Source organism: Meriones unguiculatus, chromosome 14 (assembly GCF_030254825.1).
Source record: "Meriones unguiculatus strain TT.TT164.6M chromosome 14, Bangor_MerUng_6.1, whole genome shotgun sequence".
Lineage (NCBI taxonomy): Eukaryota > Metazoa > Chordata > Mammalia > Rodentia > Muridae > Meriones > Meriones unguiculatus.
The window spans coordinates 3,281,645-3,302,818 of record NC_083361.1 but is presented as its reverse complement, the minus strand read 5'-3'; the positions used below and the strand labels follow the sequence as shown (position 1 = coordinate 3,302,818).

General features: G+C 43.1%; 1 protein-coding gene across 2 annotated transcripts; it reads right to left on the bottom strand.

Moving 5' to 3' along the window:
• Positions 1-1,714: 1,714 nt before the first annotated feature.
• On the bottom strand, positions 1,715-20,507 carry LOC110563266 (zinc finger protein 780A-like). 2 transcript variants are annotated; one of them, XM_060366530.1, is made up of 5 exons: positions 20,340-20,507; positions 16,926-16,977; positions 15,903-16,029; positions 13,933-14,031; positions 1,715-5,541 (listed from the first exon to the last, which is right to left on the bottom strand). In XM_060366530.1, the coding sequence occupies exons 2-5, from the start codon at positions 16,956-16,958 to the stop codon at positions 4,358-4,360; spliced, it is 1,443 nt and encodes a 480-aa protein (XP_060222513.1). In that variant the 5' UTR covers positions 16,959-16,977; positions 20,340-20,507; the 3' UTR covers positions 1,715-4,357. The 2 variants fall into 2 exon arrangements, with proteins under 2 accessions (XP_060222513.1, XP_060222514.1); XM_060366531.1 differs by lacking the exons at positions 15,903-16,029; positions 16,926-16,977.
• Positions 20,508-21,174: the final 667 nt, after the last annotated feature.

Below are 21,174 nucleotides of genomic sequence, written 5' to 3'. Positions count from 1 at the left end.
GCTCAGACATCTTTCCTGATTCTTCAGCCTTGTGCCAAGCATTTAAAGCTGCTAAAGAGCATCGCACTGAAGTGTAATCAAATTCAAGTTGTCTCTTAAGAAGAGGTGAGAGTTCATCAGACAGCTTGGTCCTTCAGTCCAAACTAACTTATAAAAACTAATAAATGCCTTATTTGATCAGGCATGAAAAAATTAAATAAATAATAGCAATATTTTTATTTGGGAATAATTTCCCAAAGGTTTACTTGCCTTAGTGGCATGGAATGAAAGGTGGGTTTTCTTAAGCCATGTTTCTTAATTCCATATTAGAATGTTAAGACTGTAGACTGCCACATGGCCCATGCCATCTTGGACATCAGCTTTTGAGTTTTCTTCTTAAATAAAATGGTTATCTTTTTGTTATTTCGTATTAAAAACAGTTAAGAGAATTTAAACGTTTTAAATACATTTAAAGGGTTACTACAGTTCAAACTAGTTTTCTAAATCTCTAAGAGTTGGAATGATTTCGAGCTAGGGTAAAATATTTGATTAGGGCAGTGGTAGCCTGTGTCTTCAGTCTTAGCAGAGACAGGTGGATCTCTGTATGTTAGATGGTTTCTAAATTTTAGTTTCAGTGTACAACACGGTGGTACACACCCTTAATCCCACCACCCAGGCACAAAACTGAGATACAGAAACTAACTGGTATGTTTGCACACTAAAGAAATCACATCCCATTATTTACAGATTATTATAAAAACCTTCACAGGCTTACTAGAAAGGCAGCTAATTTTCAATGGGAACAGGAACAAAGGCAGCTTTTGTGACTGCTGTTAAGCTCATCTCCATGCATGCGACCCCGACCAATACTGATAATACCCTAATTATGGAAACCAAAATATTTATTAGTGAACTGACAACTGGGGACTTTCATAAAGAAAAAAAAAAACAATAAAAAAGAAGTCCACCAACATTTGCCTGTTGGCTTCTACTACAAATACTTTCCATATATGGAGAATAAATATTCTCTTTGAGCCAGGTGATGGTTCAAATCTTTAACTGGATATAAGGCATGGAAGATCTTCTCCTCAGTCACTACCAATCACCCGATGGTCATAAGGGTACCTCTTAAATGATGGATTAGATCATTCAAAAGGAGAGTCCTTCACAGCCTTAGCTGTAGAAGAAAAGGAACTGTTACCTACCTGAACTCCTTCCTGACTAAGATGTGTGGCAAAAGGATCTGTGTTCCCAAACTGAGGAAATAGTTCAGTTGTCTATAATCCTCATTCCTAAACTACTCACCCCTCCCCAAAAAGGCACCTATTGAACTGTGGAAACCAACAGAATGGTCAAAACATTTGGCTAACACATGGTTTACTGATGGTTCATGAACCAATGATGTAACCAAAACTATGGAAAACAGCAGCCTATAGGCCAGGGAGGGAATGGCGGATACTAAGAGAGGAACCACAGCACACTTTTGGCTGTAAGACAAACAGGAAAGCAAAAGGAAAATCTTATCTTCTTCAATTCACGGAGCATGTGCCATGGTCCAGCTCTATGGTCATCAACATGAAAAACCACTAGCTGACAGATAAATGGCGACAATATCTGGTTTGGGGAGGCATGAATGGAAATGTCAATACCTAGCAGAACTTAGCAAAGACATCAAATTTCATCCAACTCATATATGCAAGAGAGATAAAATGTGTGAAAATAATGAAAGAGTAGACAAGTTGGCGGCATGTTTAATTAAGACTAAATTTAAAATATTAAAATTTGCCAGGGAACAAATTCAGAATAAATCAGCAGGAATGACAGGTTACACATTCAAAAAAATTCAGAAAGTTTACTAACATTAAAAAGTAAGGGGAAATGGAGGAGCAAACTAAAACAGGGCAACTTTATGAGAATAACTATTATAAGGAACCCACAGCCAGGCAGGAATTCCAGCACTTGGGAGGCAGAGGCAAGCACATAAGAATTTCAGTGATTTAAATTTAAAACCCACTTGCAAAAGACAGGCTGAAACAAAGTGAATGTTCTTTGTAATCTAAAAATGAATACACTTAAATCTTCAATTTATATATAAAGAGAAAGGAGAATAGGTATTTTTATCCACACATACTAAAGTATATGTAGTTTCAATTTTTCAAGAAAATTTTTTCATTTCAGTTGAAAGATGGTATTTTTTTCTGCTGCCAAAAAATATTTTGCCCTAGGAAAGATATAACCTGCCAAAAAAGAAAATCTCCAGAGTTAGAGCTGGACCAGGGTTTTGCTTTGATCTTTCCAGGAGATTAAAAGCATCCAACTAAGGAATCAGAAAACCACTGAGGAATTGACACACCTGAAAAAAAAGGACAGGTTACCAAGAGAAAATGTCACCAGAAAAGGAGTAAATTGACCAAATGGTGTTGCCCATGTCCAGCTAGTTTCACCTGCCATCTATAGACATAGTAGCAAACTGTCTTCTGTCTTATTTTTGGTTTTTAAAGACAGGTTTCTCTGTCTACCCTTGGCTGTCCTGGACTCGATTTGTAGACAAGCCTGGCCTTGAAGTCACAGGGATCTGCCTGCCTCTGTCTCCCTGAGTGCTGGAATTAAAGGTCTATAGACACCTGACAGTTGAAAAAAAAAAAAAAAGCCAGACATACTGGAAAAAAAAAAAAAAGATACAGCACCAGTTACACCACTCAACTTGAATCACGTCATTCATGTTGCACCACACAGCAGTATGCTATCCACTTAGCGGTTGATTTCAATTTTCATTCATATGTAACCAAGATTACACCTTATACACCTATGTTTGCAAGTTGAACTCAAATCCTTTGATACTCCTTTTCAGCCATTAGATGTATCCAGAATGAAGATACTTAAAATTGAAGTGTGTGAATGCATGATGCTTCCCTAAACTATCTAAAGTGCAATTAGCCTTTCATGTCAGTTATACTAAGGCCAATAAAAGTGAGAAAAAGGGAAAAGGTATTGTACAGAATATGATCATTGACCAAATACTCTCAAGGACTTCATTATCTGTTATAAGCCTGTTGTCATACCTTTGGCTGGTACTGTGCTGGCCACTAACAAAGAAAGCAAGCAAGCATCCAGTCTATTATCACAGGAGCCATGGGATGTTAATGGGGGCAAAGAATTCATCTCAGATAAACCTAGTTCCAACACTACTCTCCTTAACTTGATTGTCCTCGGCGACTAATGATTAATGAATTAATGATTAATGATTAATGAATTAAAGGTTTCTTGGCATCAACAGCATATGAATGTTGACCAAATCCTAGGGTGAAGTTGCCACATTCTTTTAAGTTGCAGTCTTCCCAATGTGAGTTCTCTGAGGATCAGTGAAGTTTCATGTAATGACTTGTTCATCTTCCTTACATGCATAGGATTCCTGGTGATTGTGGATTTTCTGATTCTTTGGAAGTTCATCATTTACAATAAAGGCTTTTACTCATTCTTCATATTCACAAGGCTTGAGACCTATATGGCCACGCTGATGAGCTTTAAGAGCTGAGCTAATTCTGTGAATGTTCCCACATTCCTTGTATCCATCGTGTTTGACACCATCATGGATTCTTTTACACTGAAGATGTCCTGAGCTCCAACTGAAGGTCTTTCCATGTCTTTTACAGTAATCGGCTTTCTTATCAGTATGAATTTTGCACTGTGCAGTGAAGGCCGAACTAAATCTAAACATTTTTCCACCTTACTGATAGTCATAGAATTTCTCACCTATAAGAACTCTCTGATAGACAGCTAGCTTAGATTTACTGAAGGCCTTTCCATATTCCTTACATCATAGGGCTTCTTATATTAAATTTAGCAGGTCAAATCAAGTTTCATATTGCACTAAGGGTCTTCCCACATTCTTAACAGTGGTAAGGTTTTTTACCATTATGAATTCTTTAATGTACCACAAGTGAAGTACTTCCCACATTCTTTAAATTCATAAAGATTCTTTCCAGGGCTGGCGAGATGGCTCAGAGGTTAAGAACACTGGCTGTTCTTCCAGAGGTCCTGAATTCAACTCCCAGCAACCACATGGTGGCTCCTAACCGCCAATAGTAATATCTGTGTGCAGGCAGAATGTTGTATAAATAATAAATACATCTTAAAAGATTTTTTCCAATATAAATTCTAAAATGTCCCAGAAAATTGGTAATAATGTTGAAAAGCTTTCCCATATTCCTTACACTGATAGGGATTCTCACCAGTATGGATTCTCTGATGAATTCTAAGGGTTGTTCCACAAAGTCCTTTCCACCTTCCTATCATTGAAAGAGTTTCACATTAGAATAATTCTCTGATGTTTTTTCAGTTGGGACGTAAGTCTGAAGGTTGACCCACACTGCTAAGATTACAATAATTTCTCTCTAGTATGAATGTTTTGGTGCCGAGTGAGGTTTGAAGGAACAGTGAAGGCCTTTCCACAATCCTTACACTGAAAGGGTCTCTCACCAGAATGAACTTTCTGATGTTGCATGAAGCTTTTGCGACGTTTAAAGGCTTTCCCACACTCTTTACATTCGTATGGTTTCACATCAGCATGAATAATCCTATGTTCAAATAGGTTGGAGAAACGATTGAAGGATTTCCCACATTCCTTGCATTCAAAAGCTTTTATACCTGTATGAATGGTTTTATGGTACTTAAGCAGCTCCGGAAGATGAAAAGCCTTTCCACATTCATCACATTTGAAAGGTTTCTCACCACTGTGAGATTTCTGATGTCTTGTAAGATTTTGGGGGAGTCTGAAGGCCTTCCCACATTCCTGACATTTAAATAACTTTGCACCAGTATGAATGTTCTGGTGCCGAGTGAGCTGTGCCAGAGCAATGAAGGCTTTTCCACATTCTTTACACGGAAAAGGTCTCTCACCAAAATGTAGTTTTTGATGTTGTATGAGGTTTGAGCGACGTTTAAAGGCTTTCCCACACTCATTACATTCATATGGTTTCACATCAGCATGCATAACCCTATGTCCAACTAGATTGGAGAAACGATTAAAGGATTTCCCACATTCCTCACATTCAAATGGTTTTATACCTGTATGAATGGTTTTATGGTTCTTAAGCAGGTCGGGAAGATGAAAAGCCTTTCCACATTCATCACATTTGAAAGGTTTCTCACCACTGTGAGATTTCTGATGTCTTGTAAGATGTTGGGGGATTCTGAAGGCCTTCCCACATTCCTGACATTCATAGGGCTTCTCTCCATTATGAATACTCTGATGCTGAATAAGAGCTGATCTACTCCCAAAGTACTTCCCACACTTGTTACATTCATACATTTTTTCTATATTGTGAGTAAGAGTCCGGCAGGTATGAGTAGGCATTTGTTTCCTGTAACAAATCTTTTGATCAGCAGCTCCTTCATTACCCTGTAGATCTGTAAATGTACGATAGTTGAGGTCATTACTAAAACTGAAGTGCTTGAGGTCAGAATTTTCAGTTAATTGTTTTATACTCTCTTTGGGTAAATTTCTATTATAAATATAATTTTCTGGAGATATATTTTCAGCATCACAATCTGATTCCAAATCTGTAAAAAAGGGAGAAAGAATACTTTATTTTCTGGTAACACATACACACATGTTGATATAATGTTCTTGGGGAATGGATACAACTTTTACCCTTGCTCATTCAAATGCTGATTTTTGTACTCCACTATCTGGTTTCAATCCGGACATTGCACTGTGATGATTACTCTAAGCATTACCTGTCTCAAGTTTGTATAAACATGCTACCATTTGTTCTCTCTATTGACAATAAAACAACCAGCCAATGCTGAGCAATGGAGAGAATAGAGTGGAACATCCTGGTCTGGAGAGGAGGAGAAAGGAAGAGTGGGAGGTGAGATCCAAGAGGAGATACCAGCAGAGATGAACCAGACATAAGATATGAATGAAAAGCAAGTATAATGTGGAACTCTGAATGGGAGGAAGCTATGCAGCTTTTAGGTGTAGGATGGAGTAATCATTGCTCAGCATTGCACTCTAGGTTAATTAAGTAAATCCTAGTCTCTGTATGAGAGTATTGTTGTCGGTTGCTACTATTTACCATTGATTTATCTTTTTCTAAACCAGCTGTATTACCAAATCACCACACAGAGACTGGGATTTATTTTTATTAACCTAGAGCACCATGCTGGGCGATAGTTACAACATCCAACACCTCTAAGCCCACACATAGTTTCTTACTATTCAGATTTTACCCATTATACTTGCTTTTACTCATCTTAGTTCTAGTTCATCTTTCCACCTGATTCCAAGATCCTCCTCATGGTTCGAAGTCCTGGCCTGCAGATCTCTCCTCTCCTCCTTCTACTCACTTCCTTCACCTCCCCTCTGGACCATGATGTCCTACCCTATTCTCTCCATTGCACAGCACTGGCTGGATGTTTAATTGACAATACAGAGAACAAATGCACACATGTTTACACAAACTTGAGACAGGAGATGCTTAGAATAAGCATCACAATGCAATGTCCTAATTGAAACCAGATAGCGGGGTAGAGAAATCAGCATTTGAATGAACAAGGGTACATTCCACAAGAATATTATACTAACAGTGTATACAGCTGGTTTAAAAATAACCACTGTTTATGTAAAATATAAATCAACATAAAATATTAATAATCATCAACACACACATTTCCCCCAAACATGAACTCCATTATATGAACGGCCAGAAGTGGTTTCTGAGAGGCTTCTGGGAAATCTCTTCTGGGAGCAGCAATGAGGATAACTTATGTAGAGATAACCCTCCTTTAAGTACATCAGGTTAGAAATGGGAAGACAAGTCTGTAGGGAGAATTTTGGTTTCTTTAAAAATGCAGAAATGTTATGGGATTTTTTTTGTTTTGTATTGAAACAGGGTTTCTGTGTAGTAACCCTGGTTGTCCTAGACTGGCTTTGTAGATCAGGCTGGCCTCAAACTCACAGAGCTCCGCTTACCTCTGCCTCTAGAGTGCTCAGATTAAAGGCTTGCGCCCCCACAACCAGCCTGTTTTTATTTTTACCTCAGGTGTGGGAAATGGAGCTAATTTAGCTTGTCCACAGCAGCAGACTATGATTTGCCATGTGCTCTGCCAGGGGCGTGATTTGCTGGTTGCAGATAATTTCTGCAAGTGTATGACTTTTGGAGTTCTGAGAATTATATACCTTGAGAAGGTATAGAAATGCTAGAGCCCTGAGAGAAGCTGAGTCTGTGTCTGTTGCTGCTGGTGGTTGCTGTTGTTGCAGTTTGTCATGTGGTCATGTGCAAAAAGACAAGAAGAAAAAAATTGGATAGCCTGAAGGCCAAAACAAATTTGTCCCTCAAAACTAGCTGCCCCTAATCAGCAGAAAGTACTCTAATGATATCGATGTCCTCGTTGCTCTCCAGCCTTCTTTTTCTCCTACCTAGTGGTGGGGAATTGGAAAGGTGCAATAAAGGAGGAAAAGGGTGGTAGAAAAAGGAACCTATACAGTAGCCGAAGGGCCAGCTGAATGTCTGCTTAATGAGACTATGACTGTACTGAAGTAACCACATTGAGAGGACTTAATTCCAAGGAGCCAGAAAATCTTAATCAGAGTCATATGGCCTCCGTGGACACCAGAAAACCCCAATCGAGGTCACTTAGCTGGCACGTCTGCAGTCTACTGCCGTACCATCCCTGTTGCTGTAAATAAAAATGAGTGTTGGGCTATACAATGTTATTTATTATAAGCCCCAAGATTACTGTGGGAGCATTATTTAACCCGCTATCACAATTAACAAGACACAGACACCTGTTGATTTTTATAACTGCCTTGTTTACCTTGGGCTGGGTAGATATTTCACCTACACTGTCTCAGTAACCTCCCCATCCACCTCACAGCCCCCATTCAATGCCATCCTCCTTAACCATCCTTATCTGGGCTACCTTCCACCCATAATCTTATAAATACTTGCTTGTAATTTTTCATCTGGGCCTTTCCATGACATTACTGGAATCCTTCCTCCCAGCCCATGTGGTTTCTTCTCCTCCACACTAACCCATGATGTCCTCCTTCCTCCTCTTTTCCTGTCTTTCTGTTTCCTGTGATTCTCCTGAACCCAAAGCCCAGGGAACCTTAGCCATGCCTACCTCATTCTACCCTGCCCAGGTTTTAACCAACCAATCAGGTACAATGTCTTAGGCAGATTTACATAACAATTATAGGTTTATCCAGGCAGTTACCAGATCTTGAGGGCCAGTGACCAACCCCCAACACATCCCAGACAGCTCTGGTCTATTCTGACTGGGCCTGCTTGATGTTTGGACAAGCTGGGGCAGATTTAGTATTTATCTAGTTGGCTATCCTGACTCTATGACAGGCTTTGGTTTCTTGCTAGGCAGAGCAGGCCTAAGTCTGCATTCCTCAAAAATGAGATACCAGTTACAGGAAAAACCATAGGAATGGGACACCAGTCAGAAACAGCTGAGGCATCTGGCTGGAAAAGATAAGGTTGTGCAGAGTGCCAGTTTGGGACTGATTTGAACTGACTTGGAAGGCTGGGACTCCTGACTAAAGCCCTAGCCAATCCCTTAAGTGCCCATACCCTTGACTCTAGCCTTTGACAGTCAGAATAAAGATGACCTGTCCCTGGAATTCTCCTAACTGGCATTAAAAGGGGCCTGTGAGCTGCCATTTTGTGAAGGTGGTGACCCCAGCATGCTGGAATTCTCAGAAGAATAAACACTCTTTGCTTTTCCATACTACCTGAGTCTGGGTCTTTCCTTCAGTGAATTCCAGTCCCTAACATTATGTGCTTATTTGTATACTACTTGAAATACTCACTGTAAGCAATCAGACAATTCCAAGAGCCTTCCTTCAGGGATCTAGCTGCAGCAGTTTATGACATCAGCCACAGCCACAAGGTGAAGCACATACAAGGCCTCAGCCACCCCAGATCTCTCTCCCACGCAATTCTGCACCAACTGCCTTGTCTTCTCACTTTACTCAATCCCCCTTTCTTAGTCTCTGCTGGCTCTTTAATACCCTACACTGAGAGTCATAGAGTTAAGCGGATCTAATGGCTTAGAATTCTTAAATGGCCAGTTGACTAGCAATGGGGGATCTTTTAAAGGGACAGGCACACAAGATAAGTTATGCAACAACCCCATCCCCAAATGCAACTCTTACACTAGATCAGTTTGCTATACTTCAGCACAGGCCTGCTAAAGGTACCTTGCCACTGTATCCTCAAATACACCCTTTGGTAAAGGGTTTTGAACCAAATCATGATAGAGGATCTCATTTTGATCCCTTTGTGAATCCCGAGACTGAACTGAAAAAGCTGTTTCTTGTTTGCTTGGGACAGCCTCAACACACACCTTTAATCCAAGCACTTTTTGTTTATTGTAAACAGTTGATTGTGGTATGGCTCAGCCCTAGCACACACCTTTACTCCAAGAACTTTCTGTATGCAGGATTTAATGAAGTTAACTCTAGCTCAAGAGTCAGAGCAAGAAAAAGTGAACAGGCATTAAGTAGAAAGGAAGGACGTGGAGAGAAGTGTATTTGAGACAGCATGGAGAAGAAGGAGCTTTTTTGGCGTTGGGCTTTTGGCCTTTTCCTTCTGAGCCGTCTGGTTACATTAGGCCTTTTAGCCTTTGGGGCTTTTTGGCTTTGAGCTTTTGATTTTTGCTTTTTCTTCAAGACATGAGCTTAGTGGGAAGGTTAGCTGGGTGCTTTCTCTGCCTCTCTGAGCTAGCAGATTTTCACCCCAGCATGTGGTTCCTGAGTCTTCATTGGTAAATTCAAACAATTTGGGATTTTCTTTCTTTATAACAACAAAATCATGAGAAAAAATACCACATTTACAAATAGTATCTGTCATGCTATAAAAAGCTGGCCTGGACTTACAATTCTTAAAAAATAAAAGGTAGTGTTGATATACAATTATAATCCCATCAAAGAGAAGCCAGTGGAAATGGCATTATGGGTTCCAGGCCAGCCTGGACAAGACTTTGAGAAAATTTTTTTTAAAAAAGTTAAGAAAACAAACAAACACACAAAAAACTGGACAGAACTTATTTACTTTTTAAGAAGACTAAGGACATCCTGCCAGAAAAGCAGGCAGGCTAACTGTAGAGCTTTACTCATCTCTCCCCTTCTCCAAACCCAACTCCCCAGTCTCCTCCCCAGCTCTGCAGCTGAACATCTGCTGTGGCCTCTTATCACTCTGCCCCCATTCCCAGGGCACTAAACAGATCTTAGAACACCTGCTTTCCTCCTTCCGGTGGTCAACCTCCACCCCTCGGTTCATTCCTGTTCAAAAGTGTCAGCTGCACATTTTATGGGGAACTCCCCAGTGGCCACACGGACCAGGATCCCACAAGAATTTCCTACCAAGTAACACATAGATACCACAACCCTCCTAAGAACCAGAGAGGGCAACAGAAACCAAATAACCCACCAAACAAAGGCAAGACCAGAGATCAGCACTTAGAACTATAATCTTCCTAAACACAAAGGCCTAAATGTCAACCTAAAATCATGAAAAAGCTATGACACTATGTATGCACTAGGGCCCAGCAACCCTACCACAGCAGGCCCTGAGTTTTGCAATGTAGTTGAAGCAGAAGAAAAATATTAAAATAGGTTTTAAAAATATGTTAGAGGTCATTAAGGAGGATGAAATCCCTTAAAGAAATCTATGAAAACATTAACAGTGGAAGGAAATTAATAAAACATTTTATGACCTGAAATCAGAAATAGAATCAATAAAGAAAACCAGAACTGAGATACATCTGGAAATGAAAAGCTGAGAAATTCAAGCAGGAACATCAGGGGTAAGCGTCACTAACAGAATACAAGAGATGGAAGACAGAATCTTGGGCACTGAAGACACAATAGAAGAAATGAATACCTTTGATAAAATGAAATGGTGAATCTGAAAAAACAAAATCCAAAACAAAAAACAAACCCAAAACAAACAAACGAAGAAAAAGATAAAAATTCCTGCACAAATCACCCAGAAAATCTGGTACACATGAAAAGACCAAATCTAGGACTAAGACTAGAGAAAGGAGAAGAATCCCAGGTCAAATACACAAGAAATATTTTCAACAAATATCATCAAAGAAAATTTTCGTACTCTAAAGAAAAAGATGTCTATTAAGGTACAAGAACCATGCAGAACACCAAACAGACTGGACCACAATAGAAGGTCCCCTCAGCACATAATCATCCTAACACTGAACATACAGGACAAAGAAAGAACAAACTCTGCACGGGTCACAGACCAACAATACAGTCACACTTACTCGGATAATACCTGGCTTGGAACTTACAATAATATCGCTTATTAGTGATAACACCTCTCACTGAAGGCTTGAAAAGTCAGAAGAGAATGGACAAATACTTAACAGACTCTGAGAGATCACAGATGCCGCCCAGACTACTATTCCCAGCAGAACTTTCTGTCACCAGAGATGGAGAAAATAAGACATTACATGCCAAAATGAAATTAAAGCAATATCTGTCTTCAAATCCAGCCGTAAAGATGGCACAAGGAAAATGCCAATCTAAAGAGATTAACTATACCCATGAAAACACAAAGAATAATCCCAGACCACCATACCAAAGAGGACATACACACCGATACGTACACACACACACACACACACACACCAGCACAACAAAGTGGCAGGAATCAACAAACACCGCTCATTCATATATCTCAACATCAATGGTCTCAATTCCCCAATTAAAAAGACACAAACTAGGGGCTGGAGAGATGGCTCAGAGGTTAAGAGCACCCTCTGTTCTTCCAGAGGTCCTGAGTTCAATTCCCAGCATCCACATGGTGGCTCATAACCATCTATACTGGAAACAGATGCCCTCTTCTGTCATGCAAATGATCTAAAGGTAGAGCACACTTATATGTAATAAAAAAAAAAAAAAAAAAAAAGACACAAGCTAGCCAGGCATGGTGCCACATGCCTTTAATCCTAGCACTTAGGCAGAAGAAGAGGTAGGCATATCTCCGAGTTTGAGGCCAGCCTGGTCTAAAAGTGAGTTCCAAGACAAGCAGGGCTACACAGAGAAATCCTGCCTCAAAAAAAAAAAAAAAAAAGGAAGAAAGAAAAACAAAGGACACAAACTAACACAACGTATATGAAAAATAAAACATCCTTCTACTGCATCCAATAAGCATACCATAACACTATGTATAAACATCATCTCAGGGTAAAAGAACAGAAAATAATCTTCCATCCCAAGCAAATAGACTTAAGAAGAAAGCTGGTGTAACCATTATAATATGTGACAAAATAGAATTCAAATCAAAGCTAAGTGGAAAAGATAGGAAAGGACATTACATGCTCAACAAAGGAAAAATCCACCAACGTCTATGCACCAAACATAGGGCACCCAGTTTAATAAAGTAAAACAAACAAACTTTACAGATTAAAGCCCATATTGCCCCTCACACACTTATACTGGGAGACTGCAGTGACACACTCCATCCAACATACAGATCATCCAGACAAAAACTAAGCAAGAAAAATCCTGGAGCTCCTGTTTCCAGATTCCTCTGAAAGACTCTGACTAGCAGGGTATTGAAGTAGATGCTGAGACTCATAGCAAAGCTCTGGGCAAAGTGCAAGGAATCTTAGGAAAGAAGGGGGAGATAGAAAGACTGAAGTGGACAGGAGCTCCACAAGGAGAGCAACAGAACCAAAATATCTGGGTCCAGGGGGTGTTTTCTGAGACTGATACTCTAATCAAGGATCAATCATGGAAATAACCTAGAACCCCTGCACAGATGTAGCCCATGGCAGTTCAGTGTCCAAGTGGGTACGTTGGAAGGGGAACAGGGGCTGTCTCTGACATTAAGTCAGTGGCCGGCTCTTTTATTACCTCCCTCTAATGGGTGGCAACCTTATCAGGCCACAGAGAAAGACAATTCAGACCTGATGAGACCTGATAACTAGGAACAGAGGGAAGGAGAGGAGGACCTCCCCTATAAGTGGACTAGGGGAGGAGCATAGGGGGAGAAAAGGGAGGGAGGTTAGGACTGGGAGAAAATGAGGTCTGGCTTAGATTTAAGGTGGTTCTTTCCACCTAAAAAGACCTGGACCAAAGATGGGTCTTCCAACTTCAAAGATTGACAAAAATCTCTCACAGATATGCACAGCTGCTTGGGTTCTAGTTAATTCCAGATGCAGTTAAATTGACATCCAAGAAGAGCCACCATGGCTCCCTGCCAAGCTGGGTAGAAGGCTGTGTTGTGTGTGTGTGCACGCTCAGAGGTAGTTTCCCTGGCTTGTCCATCTATCCTTTTTGAGTCAGGGTCTCTCATTCACCTGGAGCTTGACAAGTAAACCAGGCTGACTTGACACAAGCCCAAGGGAGCTGCCATTTCCACCTCCCAGTGCTGAGGTTAAAAGCATAGGCTACACCATCACACCTGGTCCAGAGTGACTATGAGGACTCAGAATTAAAATATTTGGTATGCCTCACTGTGTTGCAGCTTTCAATGGTGTTCAAGCTGTCTTGTTCTTGTCATGGTTCAGTGGTTAAGAGCACCAAAAGCTCTTTCACAAGACCTGGGTTAGAGTAGCAGCAGCCACCTATAACTCCAGCCCCAGGGACCTGACACTCTCTTATGGCCTCTTTGGATACCAGCAGACATGTGTGCACATACACAACAAATAACAAAACACTTCTGGCAGTTACAGAAGGAGGGTACCTGCTCCAGTGAGAGGGAAGAAAACAAGAACAACTTCAAGTGATTCCTGAAACAGAAGCCCCTTCGACAGCTTTTGCTATGACCTTAACTTTCTTCCCAGGGCTCAGGCATGTTTTCCACAGGCCCTGGGGTTTTGAGGGAAGTTTGTCAAATCCAGGGTCAGCTATGTGGGGCCTCTGACCACATGCTGTGCCTGGCAATGCTGGAGTCTCACCTTAAACTTACTTACCTGGGCTTGGCCTATCTGTTTTGTCCTTCACAACCATCCAGGGCTCTCTCTCCTGCTCCAATAAGGTGATCAGATCTGGTTTGCAAATCGAACTTCCCACTTAAAAAAAAAATGGCACAGTTAAGACTTTTTTTTGAGATTCAACCTCTCCTATTATCCAAGAATGTCCAGAATGTGATATGTGACTAGGATGGTTTTGAACTTACTTTATCTGTCTGTCTTTGCCTCGCAAATGCTGAGACTGAAGGTGTGTGCCACCATGCCCTGCCTGTGCAAAATTTCAAAAATACAAACTTTAAGAGCCAAAATAATACAAGGAAAGGCTTCAGAGAAGGAGGAAAAGGCAACCTGGGTAAAAGCCAGCTCTTTCAGATTAGGGTTTTATTCTCAGTTAAATGCACACAGGGGCTTCCAACTAAAGAGGAAAGTGTAAGTGAGTGGATGAGAACAGGAACCCTTAGGCTACCCGGTCCAGGGTAAACCCCATCTCTGCACCTCACTAATAATGCCATTTATTCAGGCAAGTCCCGTAAGATTCTCTGCTCAATTTTCTTGTCTAATCCCTTCGAGTGGTTGCACACACGTAACAGTCAAAACACTTGAAGAGTAAAAGAAGGCAGATGAGAACTTCAAGGCTGGATTTAGTTTCATGGCAAGTCCATACTCAGCCTGCACTATGTGAGACCAGGCCTCAAAAAATGAAATTATTAATAACAACAATAATAAAAACAAGAATAACAAGTAATAGATGATAATTTAGAATGAGTTAATGATATCTATTGGTTAGGGTTGATACTAAGATTAAATACTAGATTTAAATACTTTGAAGATTGTCTGATGTATTCTAACACAAAATCATTTTTTAATTTCCATTTATTTATTTAGTAATGTTGGATGGAAGTAGGGCCTTGAGCATGCTGGGGAGGTGTCCGACCTCAGTTGCATTCCCAGCCATGAAAACTGTGACCATTATTGTTATTTATGCTGCTTTCTTTCACATTGATACCTCATTCTTACAGAGTTGCTCAATACGAAAGACAAACTTCTCACCCTAAAACTTCCAATAAAAGCGGGTAAAGGAAGTGTTCACTAAGGACAGAAGGCGTCCACTTCCGTCCTGAATTGATTCTACTGAGTCAACTGATTTCTTACTATGCAAATCACAGCAGCTCTTTTACTCAGCTGTACATAGGTACCACGTATGTACGCATTCATGAGCATCTGTCACAAGTGTATCTAGTGCATCTACACGCATGCACACGTGCAGTACTCAGTGTGTTTGCTGACTGTTGCCCACGTTAGCATTTGAGACAGGGTCTCTCGCTGAGCCTAGAGCTCACTCAGAGGACCAACAAAGGTGGGAAAAGCAGGAGCTTCCTGAGGCTCCTACTTTCAACACAACAAATCTCACAACACTCCATTGGGAAGGAGGAGGAACTCAGCTCCCTCTTTTAAAATTCTACTGATTTGAATTTATTTTCTGTGTATATGAACTGTCTGCATATGACTGAGCACCACATGCATGCATGGGGCCCATAGAGTCAAGAAGAGGGCATCAGATCCCTGGAACGGGAGGGACACATGGTTGTGGGCCGCCTTGTGGTGCTGTGCACTGAACTGGCTCCTATACAAGAGCAAACGGTTCTCTCAACCACTAAGCTACTTCTCCAGCCCCTGATTGTAGTCATGGATTCACCTCCTTATTGATTTCATTTATTTGTTTGCTTGCTTTGTCTGAAACAAGGCCTCACCCTGTAGACTAAGCCAGCCTGGAACTCAGCTCGTATGTGAGGGTGATTACTCACAGCAATCTTCCTGCCTCAGCCTTCTGAGTGAAGCAATGACAGGAATCAACCACCAGGCCCAGCTTCAGCTACTGCTGGAAAGATGGTACTATCTTCTAACTCAGAGTGAGCAAAGCCAACAGTGTAGAGGACACATCCCCCATTCATGGGGACAGATGGCCTTACCCACTGTGACGAGGTGGCTGTAGATCTCCAACATCATGTCCCTGTATAACACCCTCTGAGGAGCATCCAGGCAGGCCCACTCCTCCTGAGAGAAGTCAACAGCCACATCCCTAAATGTCACTGAACCCTGGAACCACAAACACAAGCAGAGTGAAACTGGGGAAGCTTTCAAGATGGAAAACAGCAGGGAAAGGACTCAAGAGTGGGAAAGGAGCCACATGGAAATGCTCAAGACACCTGCCTGCACGAGCTCCCCAAAACCATGACTGTGCCCACCTACACATCCAAAACATGTGCATTTGCATCCACCTGCATCCTTCAAGTTATGCCACAAAAGAGAAATGCCACCCGCTTCAGTGTAGAATACTAAGGCATACTGTGAGACCTTGAGTTTATTACGGTATCACATTATATCATTAAGATTTTTCTGTCATGAGAATGACTTTACACACTATGTAAGAGTCCAAATTGCGTGTGTATTGGGTTTAATCTTTCACTGTTACACAAACAAACAAACCTGTGAAGGTGTCAGAGTGTCTCAGGGCCTCCCTAACTCTGGAGACCACGATCACCTTCCCCTCCGATCACTGAACTCTCTCCTAAGCCTCCCAAGCAGGTCACCTTGTCCCACACATGCACTGAGGACATTCACTCTCACGCCCTGGTCGTCAGCCTGAGAACACTGGAAATGTCAGTCACGTTTCCCAGCGCAGTCACATGAGACCATCACCTCACAGTTCTGAACCCCACAGCCCGTTTCCCTGTGGGAATGACGCCTCCACTACAGTCCTCCCTGAGCACAGAGCAAGCAGAGAGCAGATGTGGAGGAATGCATTCCAAGAGAACCCCGGTGCCAGCTGGAAAGAGGCACAAACAGGAAGTGCCCTGACCTTCCAGCCCTCACTGTGAAGGAGCAGACTGTGCAGGAGGATTTCAGATGCTTGGGGAGCTTCACAGAGCAAGACGGGAGGGAGTCACCTAACCTGAAAGTCACCCTATGTCAATAGAGAAAATCCAACTTACACAGACCATGTCTTGAGACTTAGAGCTGGCCATTCTTCCTCAGCTTCCTCCCCTGGGGACAGAAAGAAAGCCTTTGGTTGGACTGTGACCTGATGTTCCCAGCCTGACTTATGTCAGTATGATTTCATCCACTACTTTTATCTCTCTAGCATCCTCACCCACTTTCTCCTCCCACTGCTCACAGCCTCCCTCACACACATTAGAAGCAGACAGGAGTCACACAAAGCTGACCCTCTCCTAACCCCAGACAGCCAATGCTCAAGGGGCCAGAGTGCGAGTGCACAGCATAAGCGGGTCTGCCTTGACGTTCCTCCAGGAGATGCCAGCAGAGGGGATCCCATCTCCCATCCTGAGATGCAGCCAGACCTGGAACTGGGCCTCTCCTCCTACCGTGAGGACATCTTCCTACTGGAAGCCACCCATCAAGGCTGACGGGGTCACAGCATCCAAATGGCAAGTCCTCTGAACACTCAGGGCTGGAGCACAGCAAGGCTGGAGGGGCTGCAGCTGCAATGCTCAGGCACCGTCCAGCATTCTGCACCCACTTTAGTAAATGGAATCGCACACCTTGGAACACTTCCTGAGTGCCCTGGCGCATGTATGATTCCAGCCTACACTGTATCAACTAAACCATGATCCTTTATGAAGATAATTAGCTCTAAAGCATGCAGTCCCAGGAGGTCAGTGTGATCTGTTTCCTCCTGTCCATATTATGGGAGATTTCACACAAAATTATTTTAAATTCATTTCAAATGTCCTAGGTCTTTTGAGTCTAGAACTGGGTTCCTCAACTTCAGCACTGCTGACCCAATTACTCTGTCTGGGGTGTGGGGAGGACTGTCTTGTGCTCTGCACTGCATTCACGGGCATTCAACCTCTTCTCACAAGATCTGAGCAGCACACACAGCCCTCAGAACTCACTAAGACACTGCACCAGGGAGCATCCACAACCAAATGGGAACCACCACTCTAGGCCAACAGGTCCAACCCTCGGCTCAGTACACTTAGGGAATGTTTGTTAAACTGACTTTTGAGACAGTCTCCTGTATATGGTTGGCTCTGAACTCCAAATGCTCCTTCCTCCATCTCCCATGTTGAGATTACAGCCATGCACCACCATGCCCAGCTCTCAAGAGCACATCTGAGATATTAGGAAATTGTACATTTTGTCTCCCCACAAAATTCACAAACAAATTTTCCTTCTTTTGTTATCCTCCCTCTTTCCTGCCTCTGCATACCCCAGGCTAGCCAGCCTTACAGGCATTCTCTTGGCTCCACCTCCCATCCTGCCATAGGAGGGCTGGGATACAGACACGCACTGGTGCATCTGGATTTGCACAGTTGCATGTTTTCTGGCACTGTGCCCACTGAGCCATCTCCACCACACACATGTATGCACTTCCATGATATTTATGCGTTTTTACACATTTCCCAGAGATAGTTACACTCCTGCTTTCCTTCCAGCATGGTTTACATGGCCACGGCAGGCAACTCCACCAAGGCTGAGTGGATAAACCCATGCAGAATGCAGTTCACAGACACACCGGATAACATTCATCCATTTACTACAATGTGGTGAACATGGACAGTAACAAGGGAAATAAGCTACAGAGAAAGGCAAATGCTGGGGCAGGAGAGACGGCTCAGAAGCTGGATGGCTTTCCAGAGGACAGGAGCTCCGTGTCCTCATAGCTCACAATGCCTGTAACTGCAGCTGCAGTGGATCTATGCCTCTGGCCTCTCACTGCCCTGTGCTCAGGGACACATAACCACACACACAGAATTATGATGAAAAAATAATCTTTAAACAAAAAGGCAAATGGCCACAATCTGCCTGATGTAGAATCTGAAACTGTTATCTCATAGGAAGAAGCAAAATGGTGGTTAATGGGGTTTGAGTGGCTGAGGCTGGATGTGCGGCACTGTGGGTGACAGTGGGAGTTAGAAGATCCACAGGGAAGAGAGCTGCAAGAGCAGAAACTACACAATTTCAGCTACACAACAGAAGTTCAAGAAATGTCGGGAAACATGGTGATGTTCATTAATAGTCCTGAAAAGACTAAGAGTAGAATTACGTGTACTCACTACAAATACATTTACTCATTCCGGTGTGTACAACACCAAACAAAACAAAACAAAAAAACCTAACACTAAGCTCTAGAGATTCCCCTCTACAACATCTTCAGAAAAGACTTGTAGATCAATATCAAAGATCATGAATACTAAGTGGAAAGAGAAGGGGCAATGCAAGGGATCCAATGGTGGTATTATGCCCAGTTCGTAAGACCCCCAAAGACCACCAGGAATTGACTCCACTGGAAATACATGAGGGTTTTTTGGATATGTGCTCAAGCCTGGGTGGCAAAACTTCCTGTGGAAGCAGGAGAGGAATGAGGGCCTGCAATCTAGGAGAAAAACGTTTTTAAAAAGAAAAACTGCAAACAGGGAATTACATGCCTTGGCATTACCGTGTTTGGTTTGGGAAATTGACATTTGAAATAATTGGTTTACTTTAGGCACTAGGAACATAAAGGGTCCTGGCCTGGCTATCTGGGCCGGTTTCCTAGCAACTGTATCTCTAGTGGGCAGGAAAAGAATGCAGTAAAGCTAGTTCCTTTACCCAGGTGACTGGACATGTCTCCACCTGTCTGTCCTTTACTCCACCCTGTGCTCCAAACCCCAAACTAATACCTCCCCCCAAAAAAATTTTCAATTCTTTGGTCTCTAATTCCCCCCCTTCCCATGATCATTTGAAGACCCAATCTTGGGTCTTCCAGATATGACCACTGGTGTCCTCCAGATTTACCTTTCTACAATGGGATCTGAGTACTATTAGCTATATCATTCCCAAGCATTCCTTCATGAAAGCCATCAAATAATTTAAAATACAAGACCCAAAAGTAAAAGTCAAATGTGTACAGGTCCCATTAGGGTGGGTGTATATAAGGGTAGGAAGCCAAGTAATATTATACCAGGATTTAAACAATCCTCTGGAATTTTTTCTCTGTAGGGTCCCTGCAGGCTTGTTGTTATTCTTGCTAAGGATTTCCTAATCAGTGGAGGTGTCTATTTGCACGTTCCTCCTTCTTTTACGGACAACTCTATAAACGGAAACCTCGTTTCTCAAACATAAAGAAAGGGCAAACTCGCTCCTGACTCTTACATGAGCAGCAATGATGACCTCATCCTTCCCCAGCCCTCCTTTGGAATAATGGCCCACTCGGGCGCCCGAGCAGGCAACAGATCCCAGACTCTTCTGGGAGCCTCCTCAGTGCGCGCTTTCCCTCACTTCCCACAACCCTCTCAGCGCCTGGAGCGCTCACAGGGCCTCGGCGCTCCGCGAGCAGCTCCCTCCCCGGCGACCCTCGCAGGCACTTCCGGCCTCAGAGGCTCGTCCCCGGCTCCAGTCCGTACCTCAGGGGAAGCTTCCGTCAGACCCCGTCCCCGACCTCTCCTTCCCGAAGCCTGGTCCTCTGCGTCCGCCCCTGTGGCCGTGAGCGCAGGAGCAGAAGGCGACGAGCTCAGGGACACAGGTAATGCAGGGATGAAGACAGACAGACGGACAGACAGACACAAAATCGACACCCGCCCACCCCACCCCACCGTCCCTGCCCCGCCCAGCCGCGGGCTCCGCCTCCCTCCGTGGAGAGCGAAGCCAAACACAGCTTTCTTAGTCCCACCTGAAGAGCCGGCTGTCCGCGGCGTCCTCAGAACACAGGAAGTTGTCTTACTTCCGGCGCGGTGGCCCCTGGAAAATACAGTCCCGGTGTGCAGAACTCCGGGAAGCTTAGAGTTATGACACTGCACGAAACTTGTGCCAGCCCGTCCGGGAGCTGCGCCCAGAGGATTGTGGGAGTTCCCACGGGTGTGCGCGCTCAAAGGGGCGGGGCCCTCTGGTGAGTAAACGGTACTTCCGGGTTCTTCCTGTACATTAGTCTCCTCTGGAGCCTACGGACGAGCCTGAGTTTTGAAGTTCCGAGTGAAGTTAGAGCAGGTCGAGATGTAACTGACTTGATTACGCTTCGCCTGAGACCCACCGAGGAGGACTCCGCCTCCTGTGCTGGGGTAGGGACTGTGGTAGATTTGAGAAGACGGAACTGAAGAGCTGGTTGGTTCAAACGTGGGTAGTTTACATCAGAGACTTCAGAGTCAAATGTTCTGGACCTCCCAGGGTTCAGTGTCCCCGTATCCAGACGGGAAAATGTGAGTGAGGACCAGTCGATATGTATCACGAGAACTGTGTACGTTA